Here is a 17,754-nt window from a genome sequence, read left to right on the forward strand (position 1 = left end):
AGGGGCAGGAGAGCGGCTGAGAGCGAGCTGGACGAGGCAGGGGATGGGGTGCCCCAGGGGCCATGGGCGCCACCGAGGCTGGTCCCCCCACAAGGCCCCCACGCAGCGGAAGGAAGGGGACCAGAGGGGTGGACGGGGCGGGTGCCGGGCACGGGAGGTGGGCCACGCCTGCTGGGGCTGCTCCTGTGTCTCCAGGGAGGGTGGAGAAGGGACCAGCAGGGGCTCCACGCGAGCAGCAGAGGGTGGGAGGCGGGGCTGGGTGCGGGGTTTCTGCACCTGACTGGGAGCCCTGGACGGGACCGTCCCGTCGCCTGCTCGCGGGCTGTGGGTTGGAAGCGAGGCCGTGCTGTCCGCCTGGCATGCTGTACCTGTGAGCCATGGTTTCCCATCTGTGATGGGCTGGTGTGGGGACGGCCATGAGGGGCCACGTGCGGCCGTGGAGGGGTCGCTTAGCCCCTTTAAATGGGGCTGTTCCAGCCGAGCCCCCAGTTCCTGGTGGGCATCTCAGGGGCAGATGACCAGGGCACGTCCACCTGCCCGCAGCTGGCGGCAGGACCCGAGTGCCGAGGTCGGCCCCACGTCCCCGTTTGTGCACATGGGAGGCTGAGACCCAGGGAGCTTTGGACTCGTGCTCATTGCTCTGAGGGGACAGGCAGCGAGGGTCTGCAGAACAAGAGGACCCGTAGCCAGGGGCGATGTGATGGAGACCGAGTTAGGGTCAGTCTGGCGGCAGAGCCCGGGCTCTCTCTGTTCTTTCTGCGGCCATGGGCCCCCTGCACCCCCGAGGCACTGGGAGCAGGTATGGCTCCGGGGCGGGGGGGGCTGGAGCGCCGGGCAGAGGGTCCGGCTGCTCCATACGCTGGGGTGGAGGGCCCCCCGGGAGAGCAGAGCCGCACCTCAGGACCTCCCCGTGCCAGGTGGTGGCCCCAGGTGGGCGGCCAGGTTCTGGCCGCCGTGCAGGGACCTGGGGACTGGACTGACCCGAGAGCCATTTCGGCAGTGCCTGCGGGCAGAGCCGTGCGTGGGGCTTGCTGGGTGCGAGGTGGGTCTGGGCAGGAGAGAGGGGAGCGGGGCGGCAGAGGCTCCAGCCAGTGCCAGCCAGCAGTCGCGTGTCACGGAACGTGCCAAGGCCCAGCTTCGCGAGAGGCCCGAGAGCTTTGCCAGGCAGTCCCAGCCCGGCTCGGGAGCGACCGGCTCTCCTGGAGGGCCGTCCAGTGCCAAGAGGAGACGGGGCTGGACCTGGAGATGCAGCCAGGGCTGCCGGCCGGTCATTCAGGGCGCCATGTGGTCAGCCCGCTTGTCCGGTCCCCGGGAGGTCGGCCGAGAGCTGTGGTGAGTAGGCGTGCGCGTGTGCAGGGCGACTGGCTGATGCAGAGGATGCTGCGTGTGAGGGGCGGGGCGCCCGGAAGGTCTTCGGGGCTGCGTGGCACTTGGCCCAGGCCCTCGCAGTGCTGTGGTCAGTGACTCGGAGGACGGGCAGCCCTGCGTGTGCGGTGCGCGGGGCGGAGGCGGGAGCCGCCGGCGAGCGCGGGCACGGGCCTCACGGCCAGGCTGGATCCAACAGGCAGGCTGGACCCGAGGAGCGGAGGCCTTGACCTCCGACCCCAAGCCCAGACGGGCAGCCGGTCAGAGCAGATGGGGTCAGAGGCGTGGAGGAGGCTGACCACAGAACACATCACGAGAGGTAGGACCCCCAGCCAGAGGGAGGTGACTGGCCGGGCAGCGGGACGTCGAGCTAGGTTCTGGACCCCATTCTACTGCGGAGGTGGATGGTCCCCGACCCAGCCTCTGAGGACCCGGGGCAGGGGGCCCTGGGATAGAGGGGCTGGGGGCTCGCAGCTCGGCCCTGTGGAGCCAAGTTGTACGGGGAGACCCAAGAGTGGGCCGGATGCCTGTGAGGAAGATTTCAGGGTCACAGACTCCCTGAGGCTGGACCCGCCCGCAGTACGTGGCACCTGGGTGGCAGCGGCTCTGTTAGGCACCTTCCCCGGGGCCATGTGGGTAGACAGCGGGGGTCCGCCGGCTCCCTAGATGTCTTGGGGCTGGGCGGTGCGATGGGCAGGACTGGGCTGCGGTCGCCCCAATAAGCGTTCAGAGCCTGGCCCCCCAGGACTTGCATGGGGCCCAAGGTAGCCACCTCGTCACAGGTGTACAGTGAAGGGGGAGGCAGGAACCCAGGGGCCAGGCGTATCACGGGGCTCGAGGGACAGGCACTATCAAGGGAGGGACTCGTCGTCCCCAGAGTCTGGGATGGGGTCTTGGTCCCTGTGTGGGCAGCTCGCACAGGGCGGGCAGCGTCCGGCAGTGCTGGGGACAGAGCAGTGGCCAGTGGTGCTGGGGACGAGGCAGTGGCGGGCGGTGGTGGGGTCGGGGCAGCGGCCGGCAGTGCTGGGGACAGAGCAGTGGCCAGTGGTGCTGGGGACGAGGCAGTGGTCGGCGGTGCTGCGGACGGGGCAGCGGCCGGCGGTGCTGGGGATGGGGCAGTGGCTCTGGCCAGACAGGAGGAGGATGCAGATCCACGGGGCAGGCGCTCCCCCCCACACCGCAGTCACCCCAGGTGTACCTGCGTGGGAGGTGCTGGGACAGTGGGTCAGAGGTGTGGTGGCCTTCAGATCTGGGCTCCACGAGAGACGGGAGGAGTCCTGTCTGCCTCCCCGTGGCCACGGCCCCTCACAATGTGCCCCAGTTGCCCACACTTCAATGTGTGGCCCCTTCCTCCACCACCATGTCCCCTGTCCCTCCAGGCTGGGTGCAGGCACGGGATCCCCTCCCCTGAGAGGACTTCCTGCCAGCTACATCCCTCCTTAAACAAGACCTTGGAATAGGGGTCCAGCTCCGTGGCCCACGAGTCACGCCATAGGTGTCGGGCGTCAAGTGTCGGGGTCAGCCCTGGGCAGGGAGGAAATTTCACCCACCTTTGGGTCTTGAGCACCTGGCGGAGGGAGGGGGCGGCGGGTGAGATTGGGGGTGTGGGGAGGGGGAACGATGAGCACAGAAAAGCTGCCCAGGAGATTACGGAGCAGATGGCAGATATCGGGTGTCATTAAGAGGGAGCAGGGAGCCCAGGCAGGGGAGGGAGGTGGGGGACGGTGGCAGATGTGGCTGTGATCCCCAGCCCCACTCCTCAGGTGTGAAGTGGGGTGACCACCCCATTGAGCGGGGGGAGAAACTAGTAGCAGCGTGAGGGCTGGAGCTGGCCCGAGGGGTCCTTGGTGACCTGGTCTGCCCCAGGGCTGGCTGGGCCGGATGGGCTGAAGGGAGGGCTCCTTGGCTTTCGGGGCTCTGGGTGAGGCAGCTAGGAGTTCCCCAAACAAGGGGCCCCCAAGTGCTGCCTCACCGGGAAGACAATGGGGTTTCGGGCAGAGAGGCCCTGCAGAGGCTGCATTGATCCAGGGGTGCTGCCAGCAAGCTCTGGGAGAGGGGGCGAGGCGCGGCCTCTGGTGGCTCTGGGCTGATGTCACTATTGATACAAAGATGCCCGTAAACAGGCTGCTCTGAAACCGTCCGAGGCCGGGCTCGGAGAAGGGCGCTGGCCGCCCTCCTTCTTCCTGCGGGGCTGGCGAGGACTTGCAGAGTCGGGCTGGGCAGGGCCCCTCCTCCTGCGGAGCGCCCCAGGGTGCCCTGCCTCGGGGCACGGGGCACCTAGTGCGCGCTGCGGGCGGGCCTCTCACCAGCCTTGGTCTCCCGTGGGCTGGGGCCATGCCCCCATGACCCCCAGCATGGCAGGGGTGCCCTGGAGGACATACCAGCCCCAAACCTGGCCCCTCAGGGCCAGCCCGAGACTTTTGGGTGCTCTTGTCTCCCTGGCTGTGGGGGAAGCCAGCGTTGTAGGCGGATGTCCCCTCCTCCAGGGAGGCTGCCAGGCCTGCCCACCAGGGCTAAGGGAAGCAGTGTGGGCCGTGGCTGGGCCTGTCCCTATTGGGGCTCCAGCCCCGCCCCCTCAGGGACAGCTGGGGGTGGGATCAGTGCCCCTCTTTATAGCCGGGGGCTAGACGCTGGGCCTAGGGTCTCACCCTGGGGCAGGGGTCAGAGGGACCCCCGCCATGGTCTCAGCCCCGGCCTCCCTAGAGGGGTTGAGCTGCTCTCTGGCGTCCCGGTAGCCCTCCCTCCTCAGGCTGAGTGATCACCAGCCTGACACCGCCCACGCCATCCCCTACCCTCAGCCCCATGTGTCTGCTGCTTCGGGCCCCATCCAGTCACCCCAAAGATGGCAGCAGACCCCCACCTCACCTCACATCCTCTAATTACCTCCACTCCACACTCCTCTCTGCTCAGAACTTTCTGTGACCTTCCCACCGGTCCCCCGGACCCGTGGCTTAGCTGTTCAGACCCTGGCCCCTGGGCCCCGTCCTGTCCCGTCCTGCCACCCGCTTTGGGGCCCAGGAGGAGCCGGGAGGGGGTGGCGCCCCTGCACCCCGGTGCAGAGCTGAGCACTCGGCAAGGGCCAGCTCCCTCAGTCCCGTGTGGGGACACTGAGGCCCCAGCGATGGCGTGGCCATGACAGCCCATGGCGGCCTGGGAGCCAGCCGGACCGGGCCACAGCTCCGGCCGGGGTGCGGGGCGAGACTGTCCGGCTCTGCCACACCGGGGTCTGCGGCCCACCCGCCTTCTTGCCACTGCCTTTGTTCTCGCCCCCTCCGGGCCCACGAGCCCTTGCTCATCTTTCAGAACCAAGTTCGAGGTCACCTTCCGAGCTTCCCCGGGCTGCCGGGTGCCCGGCAGGGTGTCTACTGGGCCCACGAGGCTGTGACCACCAGGAGGGGGCTGCCCCCCACCCTCAGGCCCAGCAGGGCACAGCCACACCCAGGAAGGAGCTGCTGGAGGGGCCAGGAGGGGGCTGGACCAGTGCCAGGCCGGTGGGGGGCCAGGTCCAGCAGCTGCAGCCAAGTGCCTACACCCCAGCCTGGGGCGCCTCGTGCACTCCTGCGCCCCACCCAGCACCCACCTGCTCCCTAGCTGGCTCGGGGCTCTTTGTGCTCCTGGCTCCCCCCGCCCCCTCACAGCTGCATCCCCAGCTGCCCCTGCAGACGAGTGACAGCTAGCGTCCTGGCAGCGCCACACCCGCGGACCCCTCCCCGGGCTGCCTGGAGCAGGACCCCACATTGCACAACCAGTGAGGGGACACTCCCGCATTGTGGGGTGCGGTGCTGCCCTCTCCCAAGCCCCGGAGTGGACCCAACCTCTGTCCTGGGGGCCTGCTCTGTGACCGAGGTGGTTGGGGTGCCTGCTCTCTGACAGCCCTGGAAGCCGGTGCTGAGAAGGCCTCTCCATGGGTCATTTCTCTCCACTTTCTGTCCCTTCGCTCATGACCTCTATGGCCGCTTGAGGGGCCGGTCGCTCTGCAACTGTCCACCCTGGCCCACGGCGTATGAGACCCCAGGGAGGCTGGGCATGGGGGTGGGGGCCTAGCCCAGCTCCCCAGGCCTCTGAGTCGGCTCCTACCCGTGGTGTGTAGGGGACCTGAGGCCAGGAGGGTCCCCCGTGGGCCTAAAGGAAATGCTCTCTCGTGATAGGCCTCGCCTGGCTGTTGTCCCTTTGGCCCCTGCCCCCAGCTGAGCCCCAAGCTCTCCCCCGTGACTCTGAGAGGCAGGTGGGGCAGCCCACTCGCCGCCTGCAGGGGGCAGAATTGAGCCGGGACTGAGGCCTGAAGCCCCTTCTGGAGCCAGGCGGGGCGGGGAGGGAGGGAGGAGGGAGGAGGGAGGAGGGACCAGCTGGGAGTGCCAGGCCTGGCACCACCTGCCCTTGGTGGGGACTGGGGGCTACGGAGGAAGGAGGGGAGGGGGCCGGCGTCTTCAGTGGGGGACCCGTATGCGATATACCCGGCCCGTGGGGGCTGCCCCCAAACTCAGGGACCCCCCCCCACTCAGTGTGGGGAGTCGTAAGCCTGCAGGCCTGTTGGGGTCTCACGTGCTGGTGCACCTGGGTGGGGCAGGGCCCCCGCGGTGGAGCCTGACACAGGGGTGCGGGGCCCCACTCCGCGCCCCTCGGGCTGAACCCTGGGCCTCAAGCACGGAGCCAGAACAGACACAGGAAATCGCCTAATTGCATTTGCTGGGGAACAGCAAATCCCTTGCAGCTGCAGCCGGCTGAGCTGGGGCCACAGGCGGCCGGCTGTCGCCAGCATCCTGACAGCTCCGCTGAGCGTGCCAAGGGGTCTGGGCCTCTGGCCGGGGGCGCCTTTCCCAGGCCAGAGGCCCCCACCCCACCCCAAGAGAGCCACCCCCATCCCAGTTCCTAGAACAGAGCCCAGCTGCGGCTCAGAGAGGGGCTGAGGTCATGGGAGGGGCCGGGGGGGCTGCATTACTCATATCCCGGGGCCTCCGGAGGGAAAGGGGGCGGGGAGGGAAGGGGCCTAGCTGGCTCCTTGTTCTTGGGCTGCTGGGTCAGGGGCTGTGGAGGGGTGGCTCCTCCCAGCATGGGGCTTTGTGGAGACACTGGGACACCCCTGCCCTGCACCCCGACTCTGCTCCCCCAAGTTCCCCGCCAGGAGGGCTCGGGGGGCCCCACGCTGCGGCAAGAGCGGGGGGCGACCCCGAGAGGGGCCTCCGAGACGATATTCTCAGAAAATGTGCCTTGGCCTCTCCCAGGGCGGTCGTCAGGGTGACGGCCAGCAAAACAGTAAACAGAGCTGGGGGCCGGGCCCGCCAGCACGCCCTCACCTTGTTCCCGTGTCCCGGTCTGCACGTGCACGTCCGCGTGTGCTCACGTGTGTGCATGGCGCGGGGTGTCTGGGCCCACGGGTGGGGGGCTACAAGTGCCTACGTGGAGATCATGGGAAAAGCGCGTGTGTCCGCGTGGGCAGGAGAGGCCCAGGGACGTCCGGCCTGGCACGGGAGCCCAGCGGGGGCCTGTGTGGTGCTGCTGTGGCCTGGACGTGGGGATTCGCACATGTGTCAACACCCCCACACGGTGGGCTTTGCTGGTGCAGGGTCCCCAGGACTTGGGGAGGGGTCTGAGGAGGAGCCGAGGTCAGCCCCAGGCCTCGGGCCCATGGCACACACCCCTGTGCCACACACGGCCAAGACACCCCACCAGAAACACGCCTGTGGGCGCGTGCAGCTTAGACATGGGGCGAGAGAACAAGATGGCCGCCTCTCTCCTCCAAAGAGTCTTCCTGGGGTGCCTGCCCCCCCGGGTGGCTGCAGGACAGGTCCACGGGTACCCTCCCTCCATCCCGCGGCGTGAGGCCCAGCACAGGGGTCCCATTGCCATTTGGAGGGGCTGCTGGTGTGTGCAGCGGGAAGGGACCCCGGCTCCCAGACACCCAACAGCCCCGAGAGCACCCCAGGCTCTCCCTCCCACACAGAGTGAGGCCCCACAGCCCCCCGGCCGAGGGCCTGGAGGGGGAGGTGGGGCTTCCTGTGCCGCGTGATGGGACCAGGTGTGGGGATGGAGGCTCGGGGGCCTGGGGAGGGCGTTGGGGGTGGGCTGCCGCCCGGGCGGGGGAGCGGGCCTTGAGCTGAGGCTGCGGAGGGGCCTGGCTTTTGTCGGAGAGGCTCCAAGGAGACTTAGGAGAGATTAGATCACGCGCTGGCTGCTGAGGCCTCGGGCGGAGGCCCAGAGGATGGGGAGCTGCGGGGTCACTCAGCGGACACCGGCAGGAAGGGGCTGAGACCCCAGGCCGGGGCTGTGTGCCCTGCAAATGTGGGAACCCACAACTCCCCTCTCCCACTGTAGGGGGGCTGGGGGAGGCAGGACCGTGCGGGCTAAACACCAAGTGTTCGGGGTCTCCTGGCCCAGGGCAGGGGCGGCCAGGCTCGGCCCCCCCAGTCCCAGAGACGCTGAGAAGCTGAGGGCTCAGCACGTGCTGAGAAAGGAGGCCCTCCCGTGCCCAGCTCTGCAGTGCGCCTCAGTTTCCCCATCTCCGAAAAAGCCCAGAGACTCTGTGGAGGGCCCCGAGACGGCGAGGGTGGGGGGCGCTGGGTGAGCCAAGCCTGTGGGGCCCCAGCTGCAGGCAGCCCCTTCTCCGGCTCCAGGCTCCTCTGGGGGGGCCAGCTTCTCTCAGGGCACCTCTTTCTTGGGAGACAGGAAGGGGCACCCCATTTGGGGTGGCTGCCTAGCTGGGTGGCCCTGCCTGCGGCCAAGACCTCGATGGCGTGTGTCCTGGCTCCGCTCAGGTCCGGGAATCCAGGCAGCTGGAAGGGGACAGAGGGTCTTGTCCCATCCTTAGGTTGCTCCTGCCTAGACACAGGATCCCCTCCACCACCAGGAGGCACCCAGGTGTGAGATGCCTACAGAACCCAAAGACTTCCCCGCAGAGGGCCCCGTTGCCACCATCTCCTACGACCTCTGCCTTAAAGATGGGGACACTGAGGCCTAGACAGGGCCGGGGCGGTCCAGTACCCTCCCCACGCAGCCCCTGCAAGGCCTGCCTGCACTGGGGAAGCGGGGTGTGGGCCGACGGTGACTGTTTCTCTGTGTCCCCCAGGCTCTCCGCGCAGTGGGGTCTAGAAGATGAGGAGGAGGTCACCCCGGAACGACAGGAGCAGGAGAGGGACAGGCAGCTGGGGACCCAGGACCAGGATGGAGGTGGCCCGTGCCCAGAGCCTCTGGAGCAAGAGAAGCTGTAAGCACCAGGCAGCCCCGCCTGTCCTGCCCCCGAGCAGAGGGGTTTCGGGGGCCGCAGAGCAGACGAGACCGGGGGCAGGATTGGGGGGTGCTCCTGAGTGAGGGTCGTCGCAGCCCCCGGAGCCAGTGGACTCTGCAGGACGCCTGGCCAGAGGCACAGCAGCTTCCCCTCCCCGTCCCCCGCCCCCAGCCAGCTTCCCAGGCTGATCCGGCTCTGGCCGCCCTGAGAGGCCCCAGCCCTTGCTTGGACCAACTCTGACCCCAGCTGCGAGGCCCCCGAGCCCCCCGCCCAAGCTCCCTCCTGCCGGTGACTCACACAGGCCACGTCTACCTTGGCGGGCCAAGGCCGGCTCGCTTCCTCCCAGGCCCAGGAGGCCTCCGTGGCTGGGCTGGGCCGGGCTGTTTTTCCAGCATCGCCCCCTTCCCGGCCCCGTTTTGTTCCATTTTCTCCGAGTCAGCGGCTCCGGGCGGGGTGGGGTGCTGCGGCGGTCACGGCCCTTCGAGCCAGGTCCCTGAAGAAGCAGAGGCTGGAGGTGGGGGAGCAGGGGGCTCACTGGTGCCAGAATCACAAGCCTGTGGTGGGGAAACGGGGTACAGGGGCTCACACTGCTGCCTGGGGAAGGAGCCGGGGGCCAGGCCCAGGGGGGCTCAGCTGGGAGAGCAGAAGACTGATCCCCCACCCCACGGGCTGATGTAGGAGATGCAGGCCAGCTCTTGGGGAGTCTTAGACCAATGGGAAAAACACAGGCCAGCTTTTGGGGACCCTGAGATCAATGGGGGAGACACACTCAGCTCTTAGAGCCTTAGACAGATGGGGGAGACACAACCCAGCTCTCGGGGAGCCTTAAACACATGGGGTAAACATAGCCGTGTTCTTGGGGAGCCCTGTGCTCATAGAGTGAACACAGCTGTGGCCTCAGGCAGCTCCAGACTTTGGAGGGGACGCAGCCCCTGGCCTCAGGGACCCTTGACAATGGGGGACTTGGCCCAGGCTCCGGTCCTGCCTCTGTGGCACAGCGTCCGGCCAGCCCGAGCCCCTTTCTGTTCTGCCGCTTCAGCTTGAAGGCCTCGGAGAGCCCCGAACTGGACGAGGATGAGGGTTTCAGCGACTGGTCCCAGAAGCCGGAGCGGCGGCAGCAGGAGCCCCCTTGGGGAGCGAGCCCAGAGGGGGACCCCGAGGAGGACAGGCAAGTGGGGTTCGAGCCGGAGTCGGCCCCAGGCGCAGGCTCTCTGCAAGCCCCCCGAGCCGTGCCTGAGCGATGGCCCGCTGCTCCCCTTCCCAGCCCCCCGAAGGGGCCCCACGGCTGAGAGGGGGTTGAGGGAGGGAGAGAGCCAGACGGCCCGCGAGGGGCTGCGGGGAGAGGCGGTGAGGAAATCTCACCCCTGGGCCGCGGCCAGCCCAGCTGCGGCCAGCGGGTGTTGCCACATCAGCGCACATCTGCAGCCCGCTGACGTAATGGAGGCCCCGGCCCCCTTCCTCCCCGGGGGCTGGCCGGCCTCCATTCCCACGGAGGGGACCAGGTATTTCCAGATGTGAGGCCCGCAGTCGGCCTGGGGGACAAGCTTTCCAGATGTGTAGACGTGTTAGCCGGTCTGAACCGGGCGGGCGGGGGGTGGGGGCGCAGTGCTCCTGAGCCCAGGGATGGGGGCTGCTCTCGGAGCCCCCCAAGTTCAGGGGGTCTGCCGCTCTTGGCAAGGCTGTGCTTACGGCGCCCATGTGCTCCGGGGCTCCGGCTGCGGGACAGGGCCCCCCGCTGCCTTGAGTGTCTCCAGAGCCCCGAATCTCCCCCGCTCTGAGCCCCCTCCCAGCCCCTCCAGGCAGCCTGGAGCTCCAGCCGAGACCCTGCAGCCGGTCCACACCCCTTCCCTGTCCTCCCACACCCCTAGAGACATCTGCCTCGCGGAGGCCATGGTTCTGGTTCCGCCCAGCCTCAGTTTCCCCCAGCTGCCTTCGGGAGCTGGTGCACACTCTGCCGTTCCGAAGTGGGGTTTGGGGTCAGGAGTGTGGGTCCCGGCCCTGCTTCTTCCTCCCCGCTGGCCGGCGGCAGGCCACCATCCCCAACAGCAGGGGGCACTTTGTGTCTTCGGTGGAGCCCTTCCCGCCTGCTCTCCTCTCGGCCTCCGCCCCTGCCCGCTGGCCCTGCTCATGCCGCGGCTGAATGGGCCCTCTGTGTGCCTGCGCCGGCTGGACCCCGGCCCGCCCTGGGCGGTGGGTCTGGGTCTCGGTTGCCACGAACACCAAGGGGCCTGAAATCATGGAAAATGCGAGAATTTCCCACCTTCTTCTCCAGGTTCAGTCCTGCTCAAATGCAGAGCTGCCGGCCGCCCGTGGGCTGGCAGCCCCCACCCTCCCCCCACCCCCACCCTGCATAGTCAGCCCCTCTCCTTGAGGAAATGCTCATAGCTGTGCTCCTGCCCCTGTCTGTCCTCCAGCTGAACAGCCCCCCAAACTCCCAGACCCCATCTCACTGCCACCACACAACCTTCTCCCTGGAGCCCACTTGCCACACGCACAGCAGGGCAGCCCTGGCCCCAGGGACCGGCCAGCCTAGGCCGCAGGGTGGACGGGGACAAGCAGGACACAAGGCTGGGGCCTGTCAGAGAACCCGGAGGCCAAGCCCAGCTCAGCCTCGGCTGTCAGTTGAGAGAGGCCTGCCCAGTGGGGTCGGGGCGGTGGACCCTGCTCCCTGGGGGCCCCAGGGATTGGATCTGGCTCTTGAGGTCCTTGCACACACTTCCCCAAAGAGGCTGGGGTCTCGGGACACCTTGTACTCAACGGGTCTGACCGTCTGAGGCTTGGAAACAGGGAAATTTGAACTGAGCGATCACATATCCCTGGTCGGACTGTGAGCCTCTTCCTCCCACAGGCCCTGCAGGAACCAGGACGGGGCCGAGCTGAGCCCAGACACAGTCTGCCTGGATAAGCTGCAGCTGCACTCGGGCCCGGAGCCCCAGGGGGAGCCAGGCCCAGGGGAGGCCTCTGGGGACAGCCAGGCGCTGGCTGGGGCAGAGCCAGCCCAGGAGCAGGTAGGTGATGGTGGGCCACACGGGGCCTGCCTCTGCGGCCGGCACGCACTGGGGGCCTCGTGGGCCCGGCCCAGAGGGAGCCAACACATCCATTCTCAGAGAGTGGTGGGGCTCGGTGACCCTGTGTGGCCAACCCCTTCTGTAGAATTGCAGCCCCGAAGTATGTCTGGGCTGGGAAGGCCCTGAGGCGTGAGCGGGGAGTGTTTGCCCCGATGGGGGCAGCGGGGGGCAGGAGGGGTATGGGAGGGGGTCGCCTAGGTCTCACGACCTCAGATGTTCTGTTCCCAGCATGAGAGATGCCAACCACCCAGGACGCCCAGCCCCTTGGCCTTGGAGACCACCGGACAGGGCTCCCCTCCCCTGAGCCCCAGCACCAACGTAGGTCAAGCCCCAAGCCTGCTCCCCGCCTCTCCCCGGCCGGGAGGGAGCCCCGCGCTGGGCTGGGATAAGGAGGGCCCCTGCCGTCCCCCACCCGCCGTGCCCAGACAGGGGTGCCCTGACGTGGGGCAGGGGAGGGCTGTACTCGGGCTGAGGCCACGTCCCCGCCCTGCCCTGCAGGTCATCGCCAGGACCGAGAGCCTGTTCCGCTCCGTGGACAAGAGGTATGTGTGGCCGCTGTCCTGGCTGGGACCCTGCCTGTCCCAGAGAGGGTGGTGAGAGGAGCCAGGGCGGAGATCGGGGGCTCAGAGGGCTCTGGCGGGGGCCAGGCTGGGTGCAGCAGCCACGTGAGGGGGACGAGGTGTCACCCTTCGCCCTCTCCAGTAACAGCGTGAAGAAGTCCCAGCCAGCCCTGCCCGTCTCCAAGATCGGTGAGCGGCTAGAGCAGTACACCCAGGCCGTCGAGGTATGTCAGGGTCCCCCATTCTGCTGGGCCCCCGCCATTCATGCAGCCATTCGGACATGCAATCAACACTCTTCCACCCGGCCAACACCCCTCCATCCAACCGACACCCCTCCATCCAACCGGCCACCCCTCCATCCAATCTGACACCCTCCATCCAACCATTCCTCCAGCCCAACCGACACCCTCCATCCAACCGACACCCCTCCAACCAACACCCCTCCACCCAGCCAACACCCCTCCATCCAGCCAGCGTCCCTCCAGCCGACACCCCGCGCCCCGCGCGCTCCCATCCACGCCAGGCTCGCACCGGGCGCCCCGTGCGGCGTGCGGGTGGCCGCGCAGCTGCGGGAGCGCCTTCTCTCCCGTGCCCCACCGAACACACGGTGTTTCACGAGCACACTGAAGGGGGAACGCACATCTTTTCAGGGTGCCTTGCTCCCGCCCTGCATTGGGAAAGCACCCCGGGGGAAATACAGAGGGCGTCGTCTGTGTGGGAGGACGTCGTGGGTCCCACGGGGCTCCCCACTAAAGCAGTCCTGGGCTCTCCCCCCTGCAGACTGCTGGCCGGACCCCCAAGCTAACTCGCCAGCCCTCCATCGAGCTGCCCAGCATGGCCGTGGCGAGCACCAAGACCCTCTGGGAGATGGGGGAGGTGCAGGCGCAGTCCGCTGCCAAGGGCCCCTCCTGCAAGGTACGGCCCCTCCTGGGCAAGGCCGGGCCCCCCGGCGAGGCAGGCGTGAGACCGTCCAGGCCGAGTGGGGAAGGGTGACCCCAGGGCACGTGGGGGAGCTGGACTCAGCCGGCTGGCCCCGGGCGTGGCGGGCTGTGCAGGGCGGGCTGGTCGGCGAGGTGAAGGCAGACGGGGCCCCTTTCCCCGCTCTCCCCTGGGCTCTCGGAGAGGAGGGCCCACGGCTTCTGCCCCTGTGACGTGTCCCCCCTCTGTCCCCAGGATATCGTGGCAGGAGACATGAGCAAGAAGAGGCTCTGGGAGCAGAAAGGAGGCTCCAAGACGTCGTCGACGATTAAGGTAGAGCCTAAAAGGGGTTGGTGCAGCGCGGGCGGGTCCATCCGGTGAGGGCCGAGGCGCACCGTGCTCAGTGCCTCTGGGAGGGCTTCCTGGGGCAGCGTCACCTCCCTCCTGCTGTGCTCACCTTCGCTCTCGGTCTCCCTGCCCATCAGAGCACCCCGTCTGGGAAGAGGTACAAGTTTGTGGCCACCGGACACGGGAAGTACGAGAAGGTGCTCATGGATGAGGGCTCGGCGCCCTAGGCTGCCCCGCTGGTGAGTCTCGGGCAGTGGCCAGAGCATGACTCCGTGTGAGACAGGCCGTTCTGGGACCGTGGCGGCCTGGACGAGGCTGCAAGGGAGCCGGTGAGGGCCGACGCCCAGTATCCGCGCTGGCCAGAAGCCAGACCCCGCTCGGTCCCCCAGCCTCTGCAGACCTGCTTTACCCCCTCTCACCAAGCCCTGGCTGCTCAGCCATCCCCAGTGGGGGGCTCGACCTCCCGCCTGCAAAGGGGCCACGGCGTCAGGGGTCAGCCCGTTGGCTTTGGCGGAAGTCCTGGGAGCTCAGGTCCCACCCACTGGTCTGAAGGGAGCCCGGACTTTGGTGTCACCCTCCTGTCCCAATGGGCGGGTCACTCCAGTTCCCAGCACCCCCCGCCCCCCGGTGCAAAGTCAGAAGGTAGCCACCGTGCAGTGTGACACATATTTATTAGGGGCCTGGGTCCCAGGCTCTGTTCCCAGCACCCACCACGTCCCGCGGGGGGCAGGCGGCCAGCCCTCTGCCGACGCTGCTTCCCTTGCAAGTCCTGGTCCGAGGGCTGGGGCCAGAGGCCTCTCTCAGTCCCGGCAGCCGGCCCGCCAGCCTCAGCATCTACAGCCCAGAGCGTCCAGGGGCTGAATCCGGCCGTCCCAGGCGTCCCTGGAGACGGAGGTGGGCCCTCCGTGCGAGGCCTGCCCCTCAGTAGGCTGGGCACTGTCCCTCTCACTGAACGCCCCTCGCAAGCCCGCAGACGCGCCCAGCGACCCCCCACACACACACGCGGAGAACACTCACTGCCCGGCCTGGCCGCCCAGCCAGCCCCAGGCTCCCTTGCCCTGCCAGCCCCTCCCAGGACCTGGTCCAGTGGCCGTGGCTCCCCGCTGGACCCACCGCCCCTCTGGGCCCTGGGCCGCCCCATGGGCCACTCACCGGAGGCACCAGCCGGCCGCCGTCCGGTTGAAGTTCTTGGGCTGGGCGCCCGGCTCCAGGATGGAGGGGATCACGGGCGGGGGCCGGGTAGCCGCCTCCTGCAGCTTCCGGGCGTTGAAGCGAGGCCGGCACAGAAAGGGCAGGCGGCCGAGGCTGGCCAGGCCGTGCGCCCCGTCCCCGGGAGCCACCGGGCTCCTGTGGGACTCGGCCACTGACACGCGGTACAGCACCGCGTCCCACAGCCTGGAGGCCCGGGAGGCGGGCAGCCGGGGCGCTGGGTGGGCAGGGGCCGTTGCCTCTGGCCCCAGGCGTGGGGGCTGCTCTGCCTCCTCCATCAGCTGCTTCTTGAGGCGCGTCCAGCCGCTGAGCCGAGGCTCGGGCACAACTTGGGGGGCAGGGCAGGGGTCTGGGCCTGATGATGGGGTGTGGGACGAGGCCCTGTGGGGGCTAGAGGCTTGTCGGGCCTCAGTGGCAGGGCTGGCCACGGGGGGCTCCTCTGGACGCTCAGCCTCGGGGGCTGCGGGGGCCGGCCTGTCGGGCAAGGGTCCCGGTGAGCGGTAGGTGGGTGCTATGGGCACCACGACCCGGGCACTGGCTTCTCTGGGCCCCGAGGCCTGGAAGCTGGGGGGCGGCCTGGGCACAGGGGCCGCCTCAGGCCTGGGCCTGGCAGCCTGGGCCCCGGTGGGAAGTGGACGGATGTGGGCCACCGGGATCGAGGGCTGGGCCCTGGGAGAGTCTGTGCCTTCGTCCTGGCCACCAGGGCCCCCACCTGGAGCCATCTGGGGGGACGCATGGGTCTCAGCCGGTGGGGATGGCGCCAGCTGGATCTGCATGTGGCTGATGTGGGTGCCCCCCACTGCAGGGCCTGGGGCTCGGGCAAAGCCACTGGAGGACCAGGCGGGTTCTGGGGCGGGGGCTGTGACGACAGTGCCCAGGCCACTGTGCCGTGTGACGTGGAGGGACAGCGTGGACTGCCGCAGCGGGGGTGCCACGCAGTGGGCAACAGGGCTGTGGGGGGCGCGGGGCAGGGCGGTCTCTGCGCACGGGATATCGGGGGGCAGGGCAGTCTCCGCGCAGAAGGTTTCGGGGTGCGGGGCCGGGCTGTCCTGGTCGTGGCTGGCCTCGCTCACGGGGGACAGGGAGCTGCGAAAGGCCCCGGGTGGGGCAGGGGGCCCGGCCGCCACCCTTCTCCGGCCGATCCTCCGCAGGAGCTTCTGCAGGCGCACGTTGTCCTTCCCGGGCTTGGGCAGGAGGGGTGGCGGGGGCCTGGGGGGCCCCTGGGGGCGAGGGCCAGCCGCCTCAGGGGCCGCCGAGGCCGTGCAGAGGACCATCGCTGCCCCTGGGGGTGGGAAACGGTGCATCAGCGAGGGTCATAGGGCCCCCGCTGGGCAGGGGCCGGGGCCCACAGGAGCGTCACTCCTGGCCATCGCAGCCCTGCCCACCGGGCACTGCCCGGTGCGTTCCAGGCACGTCTGTCTCCGTGGGGCGACTCGGCCGTCACCTGGTCGGAGAGGAGCCCACGGAGGCCTGAGTCACTGGTGGGTGGTGGACAAGAGCCGGCACCCGCCTCCAGGCGCTGCCCATGTGTACCACCGGGCCGGGAGACCCACAGGCCAGCTCCGAGCGGGGGTGCACATGCTGGGCTGGGTACCCACGGGAGCAGGAAGAGCCCCCAGCTGCAAGCGCATGGGGGCGACGTGCCGTCTCAGACCGGCCACGGGCCCGTCCGCTGCCAGCCAGTGGTGAGGGTGGCGGCCAGAGACCCGAAGGCTGAGGCTGCATCATCAGAAGTAGATTGGCCTGGAGGTGGGAGCCATTTCACTGAGCTATGCTAAGTGGGGTCTTCCCTCAGACCTCCTGGCCGGGCGGTCCCTGCCGAGCCACCTGCCCTGGCTTCTGGGCACCACGTGCTTGCAAGAACGTTGACAAATAGTGTCTGGCCGAGGTAGAGACCGCCAGGGTGAGGGAAGAGGGGGCCTGGGTGCCGCCGGCTCTGCTGGGCAGGAGGGGTTGGCCTGCGGAGGGACTTGAGGGTCTGCTCCGGGGCTCACGCTGTCCACCCCTGGGGGCTCGGGGCCCTAGGAGCCCCAGGTCCAGCTCTGGGGAGCTGCCAGAGCAGCAGGCAGATAGGTGACAGGCAGCTTTCCCTCGGCTTCAAGTCCCAAGCAGGGCCCAGGGCATCCGAGCTCAGCGCGGGGAGCAGGCCTCCCAGGCGGAGGTGGACGGAGCTTGCGGCTGCTCCTGGTGGTGGGAGGGGGGTGTGGGTAGGGCCAGGGTGGCCACCAGAGAGAGGCCGGAGGCTGGGAGGGACAGGGCTGCCCGCTGGGGACGGCAGCCTAAGGCGCTCGCCCCACCTGTGTTTCAGCTGTCCCGAGGCCCCGGCTGCTGGTCCAGGCCCGTGGACCTGCCACACGCCCAGCCCAGGCTCCCAGGGCACAGCCTTGCCGAAGACGCTGCTTCCCATCAGCCCCTCCAACACCCGCCACCGCTGCGGCCTCTATCCCTGGACCCTCCAACCTCTCTCTCCTCTCATTCCCTGACCCCTGGCTCTGCTTGTCACAGCCCGGGAAGGACAGGGCCCCTCACTGATGCTTCGCTGGAGAGACTGTGCCCACCGGGGCCCAGAGCTCGCGAGGAAGGTGCAGCCTGTGCAGTGAGGGCGCCTGCCGGGGACGTCCCAGTCGAGAGCCGCCGTGCCTGCGCTGACGCCCCGGCCGCGCGTCCCTCGCACCCCCGCCTGCAGCCGTCTGCATTTCGTGCAATAAAGCTCTTTGTGTCCCCACGCGCTGGCCCCTCAGTGCTCGCTGTGGGGAGAGTGGAGGGGAGCAGGCCCGGCGGGCTGCGGAGGCCTCTGGATCCAGGCCCTCTGTCCCGTCCCATGGCCTCTGGGAGTAGACTCTGAGGTCTGAGGTGTGTGGTCATATGAGTCGGGGTACACACGAAGCATGTGATTTCTCCTTCCTTGACTGGCCCTGACTGAGACGGGGCACACTCTCGTCTGCGCACCCCCTGAGGACAAGACCTGCCTTGGAGTCATCCCCCACCCCAGCACCCAGAGGTGCACAGTGACAGTTTGAGGGATGGACAGATGGGTAAATGATAGATGATGGATAGATGGATG

At 68.7% G+C, this 17,754-nt stretch overlaps 1 protein-coding gene across 3 annotated transcripts in view; it reads left to right on the forward strand.

Annotated features, from left to right (window-relative positions):
* Positions 1-17,329, forward strand: part of LSP1 (lymphocyte specific protein 1) — a 31,393-nt gene extending 14,064 nt beyond the window's left edge. Inside the window, exons 1-11 of one of the 3 annotated variants that reach the window (XM_039840348.1) lie at positions 292-370; positions 8,429-8,566; positions 9,627-9,755; positions 11,436-11,595; positions 11,884-11,973; positions 12,154-12,197; positions 12,358-12,439; positions 12,996-13,130; positions 13,389-13,466; positions 13,619-13,720; positions 16,999-17,329. In XM_039840348.1, coding sequence (XP_039696282.1) covers positions 360-370; positions 8,429-8,566; positions 9,627-9,755; positions 11,436-11,595; positions 11,884-11,973; positions 12,154-12,197; positions 12,358-12,439; positions 12,996-13,130; positions 13,389-13,466; positions 13,619-13,708 — 957 coding nt within the window. In that variant the 5' untranslated portion in view covers positions 292-359 and the 3' untranslated portion in view covers positions 13,709-13,720; positions 16,999-17,329. Of the gene's footprint in view, positions 1-291; positions 371-440; positions 1,333-8,428; positions 8,567-9,626; positions 9,756-11,435; positions 11,596-11,883; positions 11,974-12,153; positions 12,198-12,357; positions 12,440-12,995; positions 13,131-13,388; positions 13,467-13,618; positions 13,721-16,998 lie in introns of those variants that run through there. The other 2 variants (XM_039840347.1, XM_039840349.1) reach the window with 2 other exon arrangements.
* Positions 17,330-17,754: the final 425 nt, after the last annotated feature.

The sequence above is a fragment of the Pteropus medius genome, unplaced genomic scaffold (genome assembly GCF_902729225.1).
Source record: "Pteropus medius unplaced genomic scaffold, Ma_sr-lr_union100, whole genome shotgun sequence".
Lineage (NCBI taxonomy): Eukaryota > Metazoa > Chordata > Mammalia > Chiroptera > Pteropodidae > Pteropus > Pteropus medius.